This window comes from Actinia tenebrosa, unplaced genomic scaffold (genome assembly GCF_029948245.1).
Source record: "Actinia tenebrosa isolate PJP-AT-01 unplaced genomic scaffold, QUT_ActTen_1.0 PGA_scaffold7__59_contigs__length_16204524, whole genome shotgun sequence".
In the NCBI taxonomy this organism is placed as follows: Eukaryota; Metazoa; Cnidaria; class Anthozoa; order Actiniaria; family Actiniidae; genus Actinia; species Actinia tenebrosa.
The window spans coordinates 11,103,745-11,119,516 of NW_028292584.1; the positions used below are offsets into that span (position 1 = coordinate 11,103,745).

General features: G+C 34.6%; 2 protein-coding genes across 2 annotated transcripts; both read right to left on the reverse strand.

Moving 5' to 3' along the window:
• Nucleotides 1-7,476: 7,476 nt before the first annotated feature.
• Nucleotides 7,477-10,170, reverse strand: LOC116302844 (lactadherin). The gene is made up of 4 exons (XM_031712232.2): nucleotides 9,799-10,170; nucleotides 8,982-9,087; nucleotides 7,976-8,283; nucleotides 7,477-7,749 (listed from the first exon to the last, which is right to left on the reverse strand). The coding sequence occupies exons 1-4, from the start codon at nucleotides 10,168-10,170 to the stop codon at nucleotides 7,603-7,605; spliced, it is 933 nt and encodes a 310-aa protein (XP_031568092.2). The 3' UTR covers nucleotides 7,477-7,602.
• Nucleotides 10,171-11,551: 1,381 nt separating this feature from the next.
• Nucleotides 11,552-15,199, reverse strand: LOC148905595 (retinoschisin-like). Its single transcript, XM_089040471.1, has 4 exons — nucleotides 14,825-15,199; nucleotides 14,038-14,143; nucleotides 13,355-13,662; nucleotides 11,552-13,194 (listed from the first exon to the last, which is right to left on the reverse strand). Exons 1-4 carry the CDS (start codon nucleotides 15,197-15,199, stop codon nucleotides 13,051-13,053), a joined length of 933 nt encoding a protein of 310 aa, XP_088896597.1. The 3' UTR covers nucleotides 11,552-13,050.
• Nucleotides 15,200-15,772: the final 573 nt, after the last annotated feature.

A 15,772-nucleotide genomic window follows, 5' to 3' on the forward strand; every position in this document is an offset into this window, starting at 1 on the left:
ATTTAGGCCCTCGCTTCGAGAAAAAAACAACTGTCGAGTAGCATTGGCGGTTCTTGTGGCTTACTTTTTTAGTCTTTTTTCGCATAGGAATAGCTATATGAATTGAACAACTTTTACAAAAACTAAACCCAATCGTCATATTTTTTCCAATCAATTCTACTAACCCCAAAACCCTTTCAATTAATACCAATTCAATATAATATTAAAGACCGCCTTATACGAAATCCTACAAAACCATATAATCCCGTTCTTGCTTTAACATACAATTTAGATGTACTATATCAAATCACACCAAATATCACTGCGGGTCACACCACCGCAGTAAACGCAAAGATAAACGTACAGTGTGAAAGTAACGTTTGTATAATCACTCATATAGAATAAAAACAGAGAGGAACAGGCATGCTAAAATAGGTTAGATCGGATGCATTCCACAAGAATAGTCTTTTAGTCCCAGAAAACTGGATTAGTTATAGACCAGATACGATTGTTCCTGTCGCTCCTGTCATATCTCCCATCATGTGATGTATGCATGTTAAATATTATTGCATATGGCATTTTTTGTAGGCTTTTGTAAAGCGTTTAAATTAAATTCAGTTCAATGTACTCTTTCTCAATTTGATAGCGAAGCTGAATCGAGTCACGACTCTCAAAATGCATAACTTGTAATCTTGCGGCTTAGCAAAAAAAAGCGAAAATTCGAATAATATTTCTAAAATTTTCCTGATTCCAGGCTAATCTCGCAGAATCTAGAAACTGAAGTCCATGGACCCAAAAGAACCCCCATATGCGCTCGTATTCGAAACTCTATTTTTTTTTTCCTCGTTTTTCGTTTGTTATTTTTAATTTTTTTTTTTCTTTGTTACGTTGTGCAATTCTATATTATATTTTTGTTTAACAAAGCTTTCTATACACAGCGAAAACGGTAAATATACATACAACAATACAACACAGTCTATTGAATATGCCAATCAGATTATTGATGTTTCCCCAATGGTTTTAAAGGATCAATAAACTTATTGATTCTTTTTCAATTTTCAAAAAAAAAAACAAAAAAACAAAACAAAAACACAAGAAGAAGAAGAAGAAGAAGAAGAAGAGAATAAGCATCTCCCAATTTGTTATTTTACAATTATTATTTGAACGAGATATTTTATATCACTCGGGCTCTCACGGTTAGTTTGGTGGTAATTTCACCTTCTATTAGAAAATTAAAGAAGCTGCATGACAGAGTATGGGGAACAGCCTTGTGATTAAGGAGGGAATGGCACGATATGGCTGACGATGTTGACAGCGTGGGACTGTGCCAACATTTTTCTTACTGCATGACTATCATGATAAATTAATGCTTGAACCGTCCGAAATACTGTAGCGTATTGCGAGTAATGAGAATGTACTAACTTATCCTTAGTTGACCTTTAGCTAAGTTTATGTACACTTATATTGGCCTGTTTTTTGAAAGAGGACATTTCAAAATTGTTCAAATGAATTTAGATATATTTTAATATGATAATTTTTTTAAAAATATCAAGGATCAAGGGAATTACGCATTCTTAAACCACCAAATGAATATATTCTCGTAACAGTTTTTGTATCCATCCCGTTTTAAAAAACTTCATTAAAAACGGATTTCATTGAGTACTCAACATACACTTTAAACATAGCAAACATACAGTTCCATTCTAAAACAAGGATATCCATGGTATTGGTAAAAGTCGGCACAAACTTCGCTGTGAGTGGTTCTGTCAGCAGGTTCTTGACAATAACGCTGTGTCTGGTATTTCCTTGAAAGGTCTGAAAAACAAAATCTTTATCAGAAGTTGTTTTTGTTATTAGTCACAAAAGTGTTTTCTGGTCCCTTCACTCTGGAAAGGTAAGTTTCTCCTTTCTCGTTTTCTTTCTCTTTTTTGAATATTTATATTTATTATTATTAGTATTGTTATTATCATTATTAGTATATCATTAGTCAGTAGTATAGTAGTAGTAGTACGTAGTAGTAGCAGTAGTAGTAGTAGTAGTAGTAGTAGTAGTAGTATTAGTAGTAGTAGTAGTGTAGTAGTAGTAGTAGTAGTAGTAGTAGTAGTTTTGCACCAAAAAATAAAGAAATAATAAGTAAACTAACCCTCGCGATTCCTTTCTCTTTTTAAATGTTCCAATATGCCCCAGTCATCTGAGTAAGACAGCAGATAAGTCTTTGTGGACTGATACGCATCGTGCCTTCCTTGAGTAGCCACACCCTTGATGAATGTTTTCTTCAGCAAGTTAACCTGCAGCCACTGAGAGACCGTACTGGACGGAAGCCAAGAGCCAGCAGCATTATTCAGTCGTCCTTTGTGAGCTGCCCAAGAAAAAGATTATACACTGGAAGCTGTTATTGAGAATCAAGGATCCTACCATCTTCCATGCCAAGGGCATGACACTTGATGTTACATGTCAATGATAATGTTTGTTGATAATAATTCTCTAGTATATATGCACTTGAAATTTGAGGCCGTGTTGACATCACGTCAAGGCGGGGCTGAGCATTACATTACCACACATTGACAAAGACCTTCGGATGAAGTCGAAAGAGATATACTTTGCTACTTTTGATTTAGAGTAAAATAAAATATTTCCTAATATAAGGTATATTTCGTTGTGTGCTTTACTGTGTTTATATGTTTTTGCGTTCGCTTTATTTCTTGTCGGTTATTTCAGTTATTCATTCTTAGCTTCAATTCTTTTCCCTTAAAAATGCATGAATACTATAAATCTAACATATATCAGCAACATCGAAATGAAATAGTGAACGTTCAGTTAATAAAAATAACTTTTTACTTAACAGATATAATTGAAGAAATGGAAAACACGCGCGCGTGCTGTGTGCAGTAATAAAGCACGCGGGGGTTGGCAGAACAGGAGAGAAGTGTTAGGAGAAACACGAAACGCAGCGGAGTACTTCTCGACACTTCTCGAGTGTTCTGCCAATCCCCAAGTGCTTTATACTGCACACAGCACAGCAGGCAAGTTTTTTTATTTCTTTAATAAAATACAAATTATGAATGACGAAACTGAAATTGCGCGAGCGTGCTTTGTGCTCTCATAAAGCACGCGCTCCAAACAATCATAACATGAGATTTATAACAGTTATTTTATAAAAGGAATTATAAAATAACTGTTATAAATCCCGCGCTCTGATTGGTTGGATGCGCGTGCTTTATGAGAGCACACAGCACGCGCGTGTCTTATTAATTTTGTCATCCCTGTAATTCTACTAAAGAAATAAAAAAATTGCTTGCTGTGCCGTGTGGAGTTATAAAGCACTGGGGGATTGGCAGAACACTCGAGAAGTGTTGAGAAGCACTCTGCTGCGCGTCGAGCTTCTCTTAACACTTCTCTCGTGTTTTGCAAATCCCCCAGTGCTTTATAACTCCACACGGCACAGCACGCGTGCGCGTTTTCTATTTCTTCAATCAAATGATCGAGCCCTGTAAATATTTCTGCTCATTTATTCTTTAGCGAAGGAACATGATTTGTTTAGTTATGCCATTTATGTGGGGAAAAAAAGGAAATTGCGGTAGGAAAAAAAAAAAACAACAAACAAATAGTATGTGTCCTTTCCATCATCATGTTTCGTAAAAGGCGGCCTTCTGATAGAGCTAATCAACTGTTCTGGCTTTTTCGTGAGCGTAAATTCGATGTGTTATATTAATATTTCCCTCCATTATTAACTATATTCTAGAAGACGCGTGTACCATTTTCCCGCTATCTTTTAGCATTAGCAACCCAATTGTAAACGAATGGATCGCCTTTAAAGATATCACCTCTGATAAATGCTAAAACCTATTTATATTGTAACATAGTAAGCGTTTCCTACTGTTGCTCACTAACTCCAACGAAGGACGTCCGAAACGTCACTGCTTTTCACGGTGATCCAACTTATCTACAAGTTTCTACTGTTTTATTCAGAAACACCGACGCAGTCCACTCTAGTTGTCACCTACTGTTGTTTGGGTTTTCAACGGTATTTATCTGAATATATCTTAATCACCACATGCTGGGTACCAAAAACGTGTACTGATTGCTAATGAATATTAACACTTACTAATGAACTAAAATGACTATACGCTTTGTTGTAAGTGTTTTTCTGTTTATAAATGCATTTTGAGTGTACTTGTTATAAACTTAAGGGGACCTCGTCTGAACAAAACTAACACTACCTTGGCAACGTCCAGGACAGTCACAGGTGTAAGGCTGGTCAATGTTTTCAGGATGTGGCAAACAAACAATCTTTTCATTTCCACATGGATTGGAGGAGCATATTGTCTGAGAAAAAAATAGATAATTAAAATAAATATAGTTATTGTATAATCTGAACTATGAATGGTAAATGTTTTTACTCCATCTTCTTCATTGTTTTTTTTTTTTTTTTTTTTTTTTTTTTTTTTTTTCATTTTTTTCTTTGGTATTAAATGTTCAAACCATAGGGAGAAACGTGTAGTAAAATGTATTCAAAAAACCATTTAATAAATACGCATATGTGGGATTTTGACTCTATATAATATACGCAGCAATGGATAATTTTGCACCTGAAATTGAAAGCACGATATTTTTTTTATGATAGTCATGGCGGACTAACCACGTCTCTAACCATCGTTCATTTTTTTCCTTTTAAAAAAATAGCAACACTAATGTCCAACAAAGAAAAAACGTCCCCAGAATATGTCCCCATAGTAATCATGTTATTTTTAAGTCACTAAGTGAATGCATTAATTCCAACAGAGGCAAAATGAAGAAGATCTCTCGGAGTTTACTCACCTCCATTCGCATGAAGAAGAACTTCTCTTTCTTAGTAAGGAAATTCCGATAGTCTGTTCCTCCATAGTTCAGTAGTTCACACAGTACTTTTCCAGTAGTGTTTGCCTCGGATCCAAAATTTACTGACAAACATAATTTGTTCATCACACAGAAACTTGCACATTCTATGTCGCTGTCAACCTTGAGTGCCGAGATAAGCGTGCCTGCCTTTGTCAAAACCGACCCGTTGATTCTTTTATGAAAGTTGCCATACGTAAATGGCCCTTGTTTGCCCACACGTAAGGAAACATCCACCGTACAAGTCGTAATCTCGAACAGGACGAAAAGGAAATAGAAGAGTTGGAGTACTTGAATTAGTGCTGTTGCTTCCATCACGACAGCTGATGTGAAAATGATGTTTAAGTTATGTCGTATGGAAAAAGTAAGCATCCTTCTAATTCTTAGGTTGATTAACGAAGTATTGTTTTTCTCTTTCGGCAAAATAATTCATCTGTCCCCATTTTCCATTAGATGACAGTTTTAAATTGCGAGATAATAAATAATTTATGTAATTATAGTCATATATATGTATATGTTTAAATGTTTAAACAACTTCAATACTTAATAACTTCCAATTAAAGTATACTGTACTTTGGAGTTAAGGGTATAGAAAATGAAATGCAAGCTTTAACGTTTCCACTATTGTTTGATTGAACTAAATTATTGTAAATGTAAGTTCTATTTATATTTTTTGACCCGCATTTGTCACTTATATGACCAACTCCACTGTCAATCACAAATTACTTCATGATCAAGGATGCTATTACTGTTAGTACCTGTAGTCATAACTTAGTCTTAACCAATGTTTGCATTGCATAGAAAAATTACATATGACACTTCTATTCGTTAAGCATTTATTTTCGCACAATTCGTGTCACAATTGACTATAGAATCAAAGTTTACAACTGCAAAAGCAATAAACTACTACACTGCCTTTAAGGCGATTTCATATTCGAAGATGTTGATAGAAGAAGGGTTAGGCCCAGTTCTAATCATTTAGTTCGTTTACTTAATAACTGCTTTTCTACTGATATCAATGACCATAGTTCTAAATCCAGTTCTAATTCCATCCATCCATAATCAATTCATCAATCCATCCATCCATCCCATCCCTCCATCCCTCCATCCCTCCATCCCTCCATCCCTCCATCCCTCCATCCCTCCATCCCTCCATCCCTCCATCACTCCATCCTCCATCCCTCCATCCCTCCATCAATCTAGTTAATCCTTCCTCTTCCAAACTTCCTTTCTTCGCCCTCTTTCTATCGCAATTCAAATTTTTTATTTTCTTTTATGAAAATATCAGAAATTATTAAATATATGTATAGTATTAAGTAAAACAAAATTCATTAACTCTATATTTTTATTTATTTTTTATTGTTTGTTAAGACTCCATTTCATGCAGGTAATGTAAGCAGAGATATATCTAACATGCGCCTTTGTCTGTACGTCAAGGGTAAGGAAGCTTGCAGGAAGTCTCAAAAGTACAGGAAGAAAGACGTGTAAAATAAGGCATGCAAGATCAAATCGATTCATCCTGAGAAAAAGTTGCACTGAAATAAATGTGAAAACATTGTATTCAGTTTGTCTTACGAATAATCCTTCTAAATCTAAAAAGAGTTATTGAGGCTGTCAAGACTTATTCATTAAAGGAAAACATGTGTAATGAAGGTTGGAATTAAAATCGTGTGTATCAGTTCAGAGACTATTTTTTACTGTTTTTCAAGGCAATTCATAGTGCAGTTTTCGTATGACTGTGAAAAGTTCACGGCACAAACATGGTCGTGACACAGCAAGGGATACGCCAGACAAATAACATTACATGAGAATTTACTCTCCATCCAATCAAATACCCGGAACACGGCATAAACGCGGCGCGGACACGGTCACGCCAATATCGCGGCATATCTAGACCAATCATATTGCGGGTGAAAAAAATCAGCCAATTAAAATTCTAGAAAGTATCACGGTCACGGCACGTCACGTTCAAGGCACTGAGCTTTTCACAGTCATACGAAAACTGCTCTATAACATATAATAACGTGAGTAAATAGTGATTAGCTTTGTCTGGAATTATACTGATATAAATAAAGCATAATATATGCATGTATATAGGTGACAAGATGAAGTGCCCATTACCCTTACTCAATATTTTTAATATTGATCCTACATGACGTTGATAGATAGATGGTGAAATTATTTTATATGATTCGAATGATATGTCTTGGAGATATGAAAGTCCTGCAGCTATTTCTTCAAAAAAAAGGTTGAAAGGGGGCGAACGGAAAGTGGTGCTCGGCGATTTCACAATCCGCGAAAGGCAGTATAATTAAGAATAATCGAGGTGTTTTACAGTCAAACCAGCTCAAGTATGCGTTCCTATCAAGGTTCAAAGATTCAGTTCATTATTCAAAGTTTAAATTCCATCTTGGTTTGAAGTAACGAACGTCGTACATTTCACTCTCCGGTCTTTAATTACCTCAGAACATCAAAATGTTTATTTGTGAAAGAATCGGACGTTTTAACATATCGGAAGTATAAGCTTTGATCTCCAAGGAAACGTCACTCAAATCATATTTAAAAAATATCATTCAACTATTCATTTCATAAGAATCAATATTGAAAATATATAGAGTTAGGGGTAAGTATCATCAACGGATTTTAGTCGCATCTTTGTGTTTTACGTTATGCTGTTGTATTCTTTCAATTGTTTTTGTTCTAGCTTATGTCAGCCAACAATTTCCCTGCAGCTATAAACAATTTACTTTAAACATGGCACCCATACAGTTCCATTCGTAAAACAGCCCGGTTTCCAGGGTATGGTGTCGTTAAAAGTCGCACAAACTTTGCTGTGAATGGTTCTGTCAGCATGTTCTTGACAATAATATTGGGTTGGGTATTACCTTGGAAGGTCTGAAAAACAAAATACATAGTAGAAATTGCTGTTAGTAATGCTACAATTTGTGGTAAAGATTTTACACTCACGACCGAACTGCAGGATATTTTTTGTTTTTGTGGCTATTTTGGATGGGGTGTGTAAAAATGTCAATGTCATTATTCGCTAATTTGTTATTCACTCTAAAATTAGAAGTATTATTGGAACTAAAACTATTATAAACTATTGAAAAAGTAAACTAACCCTCGCGATTCCTTTCTCTTTGTAAATGTTCCAATATGCCCCGTCATCTGAGTACGACAGCTGATAAGTCTTTGTGGACTGATACGCATCGTGCCTTCCTTGAGTAGCCACACCTTTGATGAATGTTTTCTTCAGCAAGTTAACCTGCAGCCACTGAGAGACCGTACCGGACGAAAGCCAAGAGCCAGCAGCATTATTCAGTCGTCCTTTGTGAGCTGCCCAAGAAGAAGAGTATACACTGGAAGCTGTTATTTGAGAATCAAGGATCCTACCATCTTCCATACCAAGGGCATGGCACTTGATGTTACCTGTCAATAAATGATAAGTTGAATAACCATCATTATCATCATCATCATCATCATCTATCTTCATCATCATCGTCATCAAAAACAAGAACATAATAATAATAATAATAATAATAATAATAATAATAATTATTATTATTATTATTATTATTATTAAGGATGGTTGTGCTTCTATCATAGTTAACTCTATTAACTATGCTCCTATTGATAGGTGGTGGTGATGATGGTTGGAAGTGGTGGCACAAGCCACTCAGTAATTAGCTTTCCGGGGGGGAGGGGGATCTCAGTAATTAGCTTTCGGGAGGGGGTGGGGGGGGGGGGTGGGGGGGGTACTCTTGCCCGTTTAGGGTAGCGATGTGCTGGTAAGCCCTCTGATCACTGACCCTGTTCCAGAGTAGGATCGCTGAAATTCATACCCTGTTCCAGAGCAAGATCGCTTAAAACCATACCCTGTTCCGGTATTGCGAAAATAAATACCCTATTCCAGATAGGGGAGGCGTGATTTCATATACCCTGTTCCAGAGCGAGCGTGATTTTATATACCCTGTTCCAGAGTAGAATCGCTGAAAACCATACCCTGTTTGGTGGTACGTACCCGTATAGCGAATATAGGGTAGTACCCCCCGGGTTAGCTTTCGTTCAGATCAATCGAAAGATTTATGTTTTACCTAAAAAACATTCAAAGCTATAAAAATGCATACCTTTACAGTTTCCGGGGCAATCACAGATGTATGGTTGATATGAGTTCTTCAGTTGAGGTGTGCATACCAAACCATCGAACATGCAAGGATTTTTGGAGCATATGTTCTAATATAAACATCCACACAATAATTATTAATATTATGTGTCTTTTTTTAAAATATTTTTCTTTGTTTGTACTGTCCCAGGTTGGTTTTTCTTTTTTACACACAGAGAAAATAAACGTATAAGTTCGAAAAATTTCCAAGGATAATGACAAATGTATAATAATTATAACATAATTCAAAAAAAAAAAAAAAAAAAAAAAAAAATAGAATAAGAAGATTTCGAATAAATAAAGCATAAAATAAATCATTGAGTGAAAAAAGTCGCGAAACAGTGTTCAGTATCATAAATGAAGAAATATTGATATGGATTTTATAAAATAAAATCTGTGTCTGTGTGGATATATATCCATATATCAATATATGAAGTAGTATATGTGAAAGAAAAACCTTCAAACATCGTTTTTGTCAGGTGAAACGATGTTGAAAGTTGAGAAAATAGCTTCATTTATTATTTACGATTTCTACGAAGAAGTCGCATCGCCGAGATTTTTGTTCAGTGTAAGTTAGAAAATCCCTGAATTTTGTTTTCCTGTCTTCTCTTTTAATTTATTTTATTATTTATTTATTAATTTATTTGTGTTTGTTTTTTCTTTATAGCCTTTAGTTACGGTTTTGATTTTTCTAAATTATTTTCCTTGTATTGAAACCTGCTTTCTGAAGTTTTGTGCCTTAAAACTCGCTTAATTAATTTGCAATTAACCATGTTACCTACCTCCATTCGCATGAAGAAGAACTTCTCTTTCTTAGTAAGGAAGTTCCGATAGTCTGTTCCTCCATAGTTCAGTAGTTCACACAGTACTTTCCCAGTACTAATTGCCTCGGATCCAATATTTACTGACAAACATACTGTGTTCATCACACAGAAACTTGCACATTCTATGTCGCTGTCAACCTCGAGTGCCGAGATAAGCGAGCCTGCCTTTGTCAAAACCGACCCGTTGATTCTTTTATGAAAGTTGCCATACGTGAATGGGCCTTGTTTGCCCACACGTAAGGAAACATCCACCGTACAAGACGTAATCTCGAACAGGACGAAAAAGAAATAGAAGAGTTGGAGAACTTGAATTAGTCCTGTTGCTTCCATCATGACAGCTGCTGTGAGACTAACTTCCGGGATTGTTTTTTTTACATTACAAAGTATTTTTGAAAGTTCAGGCAATTAGCAAAAGAGAAGACAGAAATTTGCATATATTCGTTTATAATTTCAAATGCATTTATTTAATATTAATAGCTAACAATTTTTGGCAATGTAGATGAAAGATCAAATATTCAAAACTCTACAACCGTGTCTCTTTTTCCCCGACGCATTCTATATTTCTAGAGGAAGTAATCAATGATTTCCCGTTTCAAAATATTCTAGTTTTTCCAATAATTTCATATTGATAGAACATAAATACACCCAACTTTCAAATCAAATTTCATTTTAAATTATATTATATAGATTATCACGAGAGAAAAAACAAAACAAAACAAAAAAAACCCGATACTTATCATAAAGACATTAGTGTGTTACTAAGGAATACGTCACTTGTATTTTTCACACAAACTACATCCGGGACCTCAGTGACATATTTTCCATCTTGTTGCTAAGGAAGATATCGATGACGTATTTTCCGATGTTTCTCAATTTTCCACTTTAAATCAACGTATCAGTGCGTGGCAGGTTGCAAGGGATTAGCTGTAGATATAACTATGGGGCGAGTCTCTCCCCTGGTATATGTACGTGTTTTTATTTAGCGAACATATTTCCTCAACATTAATTAAGTCTTTATTTGATGCTAAAAATCAAACTCCACAAATGGTAGCATGTATATGCAGAGATTTAACACGCCTACTTGTCTGTACGTGAAGGGTAGGGGAGCTTGCATGAAATCTCAAAAGTATAAGACTATAAAAAGACGTGTGGCTTTTGTTGAATGAAAACACATCCAATATGGCATGCCAGATAAAATCGATATAAAGTAGTTAAAAATTACCACTAAGATAATTGTAAGAACATTGTTTTCTCTTTAGCAGAGCTTCCGCGCGGGCCCGAGCTCCCGAGCGGAACACCATACTTAAGAAAAAAATGGTAAACCATCGAGTTGATTTTTCATGGCTTGGCTGACGTCACTTCCGTTCGTCCGTACGTCCGTCCGTCCGTGTACACCACACAGGAATCCCGCTTGATGTCTAAGTAAAACTAATCAGAAATGCGGCTATGCACAGAAAAAATCGCTTTAGGACAAGTTATAGACCACAAACAATTAAAAATAAACTTTCATGTAGTCAAAGATGAATCAAGAAGTGTTCTTTAAGAATTCAGGTGTGTGTTTTTTAGCAAACAATCGTATATTATTATTTTTTTAACAAGCATTTTTCTCGACGAATCGACAAATCAAAGACTTTCTCTCAACACTTTTTATATTTCTATAGATAAGCTTAATTTATTTTAATGCTGGAGGAAAATTGACACGGAGAACATATTACGACAACAAATATTCGTCCTTTATTTAGCTTTGTAAATCTTTAACAATTCGGTTGTTTTTAACCAACTATCGTATGTTTTTCGTTCAAGAAAAATGCAGCTTTGTTCACCTCCTATCGCGGGGTCACATCGGCAAGACAAAGAAGACTTTCATTTAATAATTTTATATCTTTCTACAGATAATTTATTCAATTATTGAATGAAATATAAATTTGCACCAAATATTCAACTGTTTATTAAGCTGTTCGAGCAAGTATGATTATAAAAATGAGCTTAAAATTGTGTTGTTGCGATATGTTATTGTATAAAGACCTAGCCTTTCACTTTAAAGACCCATTGCCACTTAACGTCATGCATCACAATTTGTTTACATTTTGAATCGTGTCTCCACTGAAAAAACAATTCCAACATTTTGAATAAACTCTTAAATAGTCCCTAAAGCCATAAAATAATGTAAAAGAATCATAACTGTGCCTTAGTGCTATGTCGGAAAAGGATTCAATATGAAGTTATTATTCAACATATTAATCTTTGAATTTCATGGACCACGAAATTCATCTGTGACCGCGGTGCATCACGATAAGTGGCAATGGGTCTTTAAAAAGCTAAAACATATTCAAAAACATTTACAAACGCCAATTTACTGACAAAGAAATTCGTCATTTTGTATTTTGCATTGCCTTTTGCATTATTTTTTATTTTGTCTCAGTTGTAAGGTAAACTCATTTTCTTCCCTTAACCAGTTTTCAAGTCTGTTTTTTTAGTCTTGATTTGTCCTAAATCTCCAGATTTTCGATTTCAATGAAAGACATGCGAAGTAAATTTCACTAAACTTGATATTGTAATGGATTATCTGTAGTTATCTTTCGTCTTTTTTTAAGAAGTTTCCTAAAACTGTCGGCCTTGGAAAACTTTGTCGAAGAATCTTCCAAGAACAAAACTAGCCCCTGGGGGTGGTGCTGAGTTTAGTACAAAATTCCTAAGTGGGAGAGTATACTCGCGCAAAATAAAGAACAAAAAACAAACAAAACAAAACAAAACAATGTAGTGCATTTCGATTCGATTTCACTCCTGCATGGTTTTTATTATGGGAGAAATTATCTTCATCTCGAATAAAAGCTAATTGAAGATTTTTTCCCCGATCTTATTATTACCTTTCAGTTTCATTCAAATTGTTCACCCTGTGACTTCCGTATCGGGAGCTCCGCTTTTAGGCAGTGCCTAAATATATATATTACCTGGTAATTGATGCTTTCAAGACTAATGTTTTTGTTTAAACGACAAAAATGTTTTAATAAAAGTTGTAAACAAATGATTGTTTGTGCACTTAACGACTAGACGGTTTGTTTGGCCTACTGATAGAATATTAAATAAGGCAAAGAAATGAGTATAGCGTGTCGGTTAGTGTTTGTTAATGTTTTTCTATCCATCTTTTTTCTTTTCAATTACAATCAAAACTAAAGCCGTCCTTTCAACAATCGACAATACGTATGTACTTTAAGCGTGGCACCCATACAGTTCCATTCGAATAGAAGGATATCCAGAGTATGATGTCGCTAAAAGTCGCACGAACTTTGCCGTGAATGGTTCTGTCAGCAGGTTCTTGACGATAGTTGCGTAATTAGCATTACCTTGGAAGGTCTGAAAAACAAAATGCTTATTAGAAATTGTTATCAATATTGCTTCTGACGTTGTTTACTTTTCTTACTTAAATAAGAATTAAAGCAAACAAGCTATTTAAAATATGTTCAAATTAAATTTAAAAATAATAATTAAAAACTTAAATGTAAAGTAAACTAACCTTCACAATTCTTTTCTCTTTGTAGATGGTCCAATTTGTCCCGTCATCTGAGTACGACAGCTGATATGCCGTTATGAAATGATTCGCATCGTGCCTTCCTTGACTAGCCACACCCTTGATGAAAGTTTTCTTCAGCAAGTTAACCTGCAGCCACTGAGAGACCGTACTGGACGGAAGCCAAGAGCCAGCAGCATTATTCAGTCGTCCTTTGTGAGCTGCCCAAGAAGAAGATAATGCACTGGAAGCTGTTATTTGAGAATCAAGGATCCTACCATCTTCCATACCAAGGGCATGGCACTTAATGTTACCTGTCCAATGAAAATGTCTTTGATAATATATTCTTCACATAGTTCTATACGTTTTTAAAAATGATTTTGATTATGCCTTAAAAAAATACTGAACCGCTAACCTCGCGACAGAATAAAACTATTTATAAGAGCTGAATTTAATATTGGAGGCTATTAAAAATTCTTTGGTCTAAATCTCAGATCTGCCATACCTTTTTAAGGTTGGCATTTGTCCAAAAAAATATTTCTTTTTTAAAGGCATGGATGATTTAACAGTAAAAGCCCCTTGACAAAAACATATTAATTTCCATGTAATACCCCATTCTCTGGTCTTAATGTGGACGCGCTGTTGGGTTTGAACTCCAAAAAACGTCATTAATTATAAAGAATACATACCTGTACAGTTTCCGGGGCAATCACAGATGTATGGTTGATAGGAGTTCTGCAGCTGAGGTGTGCATACCAACACATCTGACATGCAAGGATTTTCAGAGCATATGTTCTAAGATAAATATCAACACAAGAATCACTAAATAAATATTATCTTTAATTTTTTTTTTTTTTTTTTTTTTTTTTTTTTGATATTTTGTTTCTCATTCATAATTTGTTTTCTTGGGTTATCGGCCGATTTTAAAAAAATTTTTTTTAATTTTTACTAAAGATAAACTACTAAAAAAAAAAAATTTACTAAAAAAAATTTTTCATTCATTATCATAGGAGATGTATATAATGGAAAGATTTGAAAATGAAAATAATTAAGCGAACTTTGCGGAATAAAAGATTTAGAGAGAATAGTTGCATGTCACGAGTGACCGTGTAAGTAAGAATTAAACAAGTTATATTTTGAGTGAAGTAGTTTTTAACTAATGATAATCTTCAAATATTTGAACACATCAAAAGTTATTTCAGGTCAATAAAAATTTAATCCTTCACTATTCCTTCATTTTTAAGTTTAAAGAAGTATCACAATCATTTGAATTATTTTAAAATGGTGTATGATATTATTTTGTTTCATTGCCTTTCGTTTCATAATTATATTTTCAGTCTATTTTGAAACTTCTTTGATTTCTCTTTTTCTTTTTTAAATTTGTTATTGGAATTATCTCAACTTACGACTCGCTTTCCGGAGTTTTTTGACCACCAAAAATATTAATTAATATTTGATTACGGTCATTTTACCCACCTCCATTCGCATGAAGAAGAACTTCTCTTTCTTGTTAAGGAATTTTCGATAGTCTGTTCCTCCATAGTTCAGTAGTTCACACAGTACTTTTTCAGTTTTACTGTTTGCCTCGGATGCAAAATTTACTGACAAACATACTGCGCTCATCACACAGAAACTCACACATTCTATGTCGCTGTCAACCTCGAGTGTCGAGATAAGCGAGCCTGCCTTTCTCAAAACCGACCCCTTGATTCTTTTGTCGAAGTTGCCATACGTAAATGGGCCTTGTTTGCCCACACGTAAGGAAACATCCACCGTACAAGTCGTAATCTCGAACAGGACGAAAAAGAAATAGAAGAGTTGGAGTACTTGAATTAGTGCTGTTGCTTCCATTACGACAGCTGCTGTGAGACTAACTTTTGAGATATTTTTTTTTCGTTTTTTTTACATTACAAAGTATTTTTGAAAAATCAGGCAATTAGCAAACAAGATGATCATAATTTGCATAGTTTTCTTTAGTTTCAAATGCGTTTATTTAATATTAATGACTTCTCCAATTATTTTTGGGATGCCGATGAAAGATCAAACAAAAGGTCTAAGAAATCGAGTCACAGCTATTTCGAATATTTAAAAAAAGGACTCATTCATATCTAAGGATTTAATACTTTTTTTGTAGTGCTACGGCACAAGTAAATCCTCCCAAAAACAGATCAAATTATAAAGTTGGACAACTTATCAGAATAAAACACTTCTATGTATATATATCTAATTTTGGAAATGTTGTCAGAACGTTGTTAAAGTTAAATTTGAACAACGACTTAAAGTTATGGATTATTTATACCGGGCGTAGGTACTCAGTAGGTAACTATTTTGAATTGAGAAAGGAATATTTTAAGTAAAGATTCAAAATTATAACGAAAGTTTTGATTTTCGGAACATACTCGACTTTCACATCCCCATAATGCC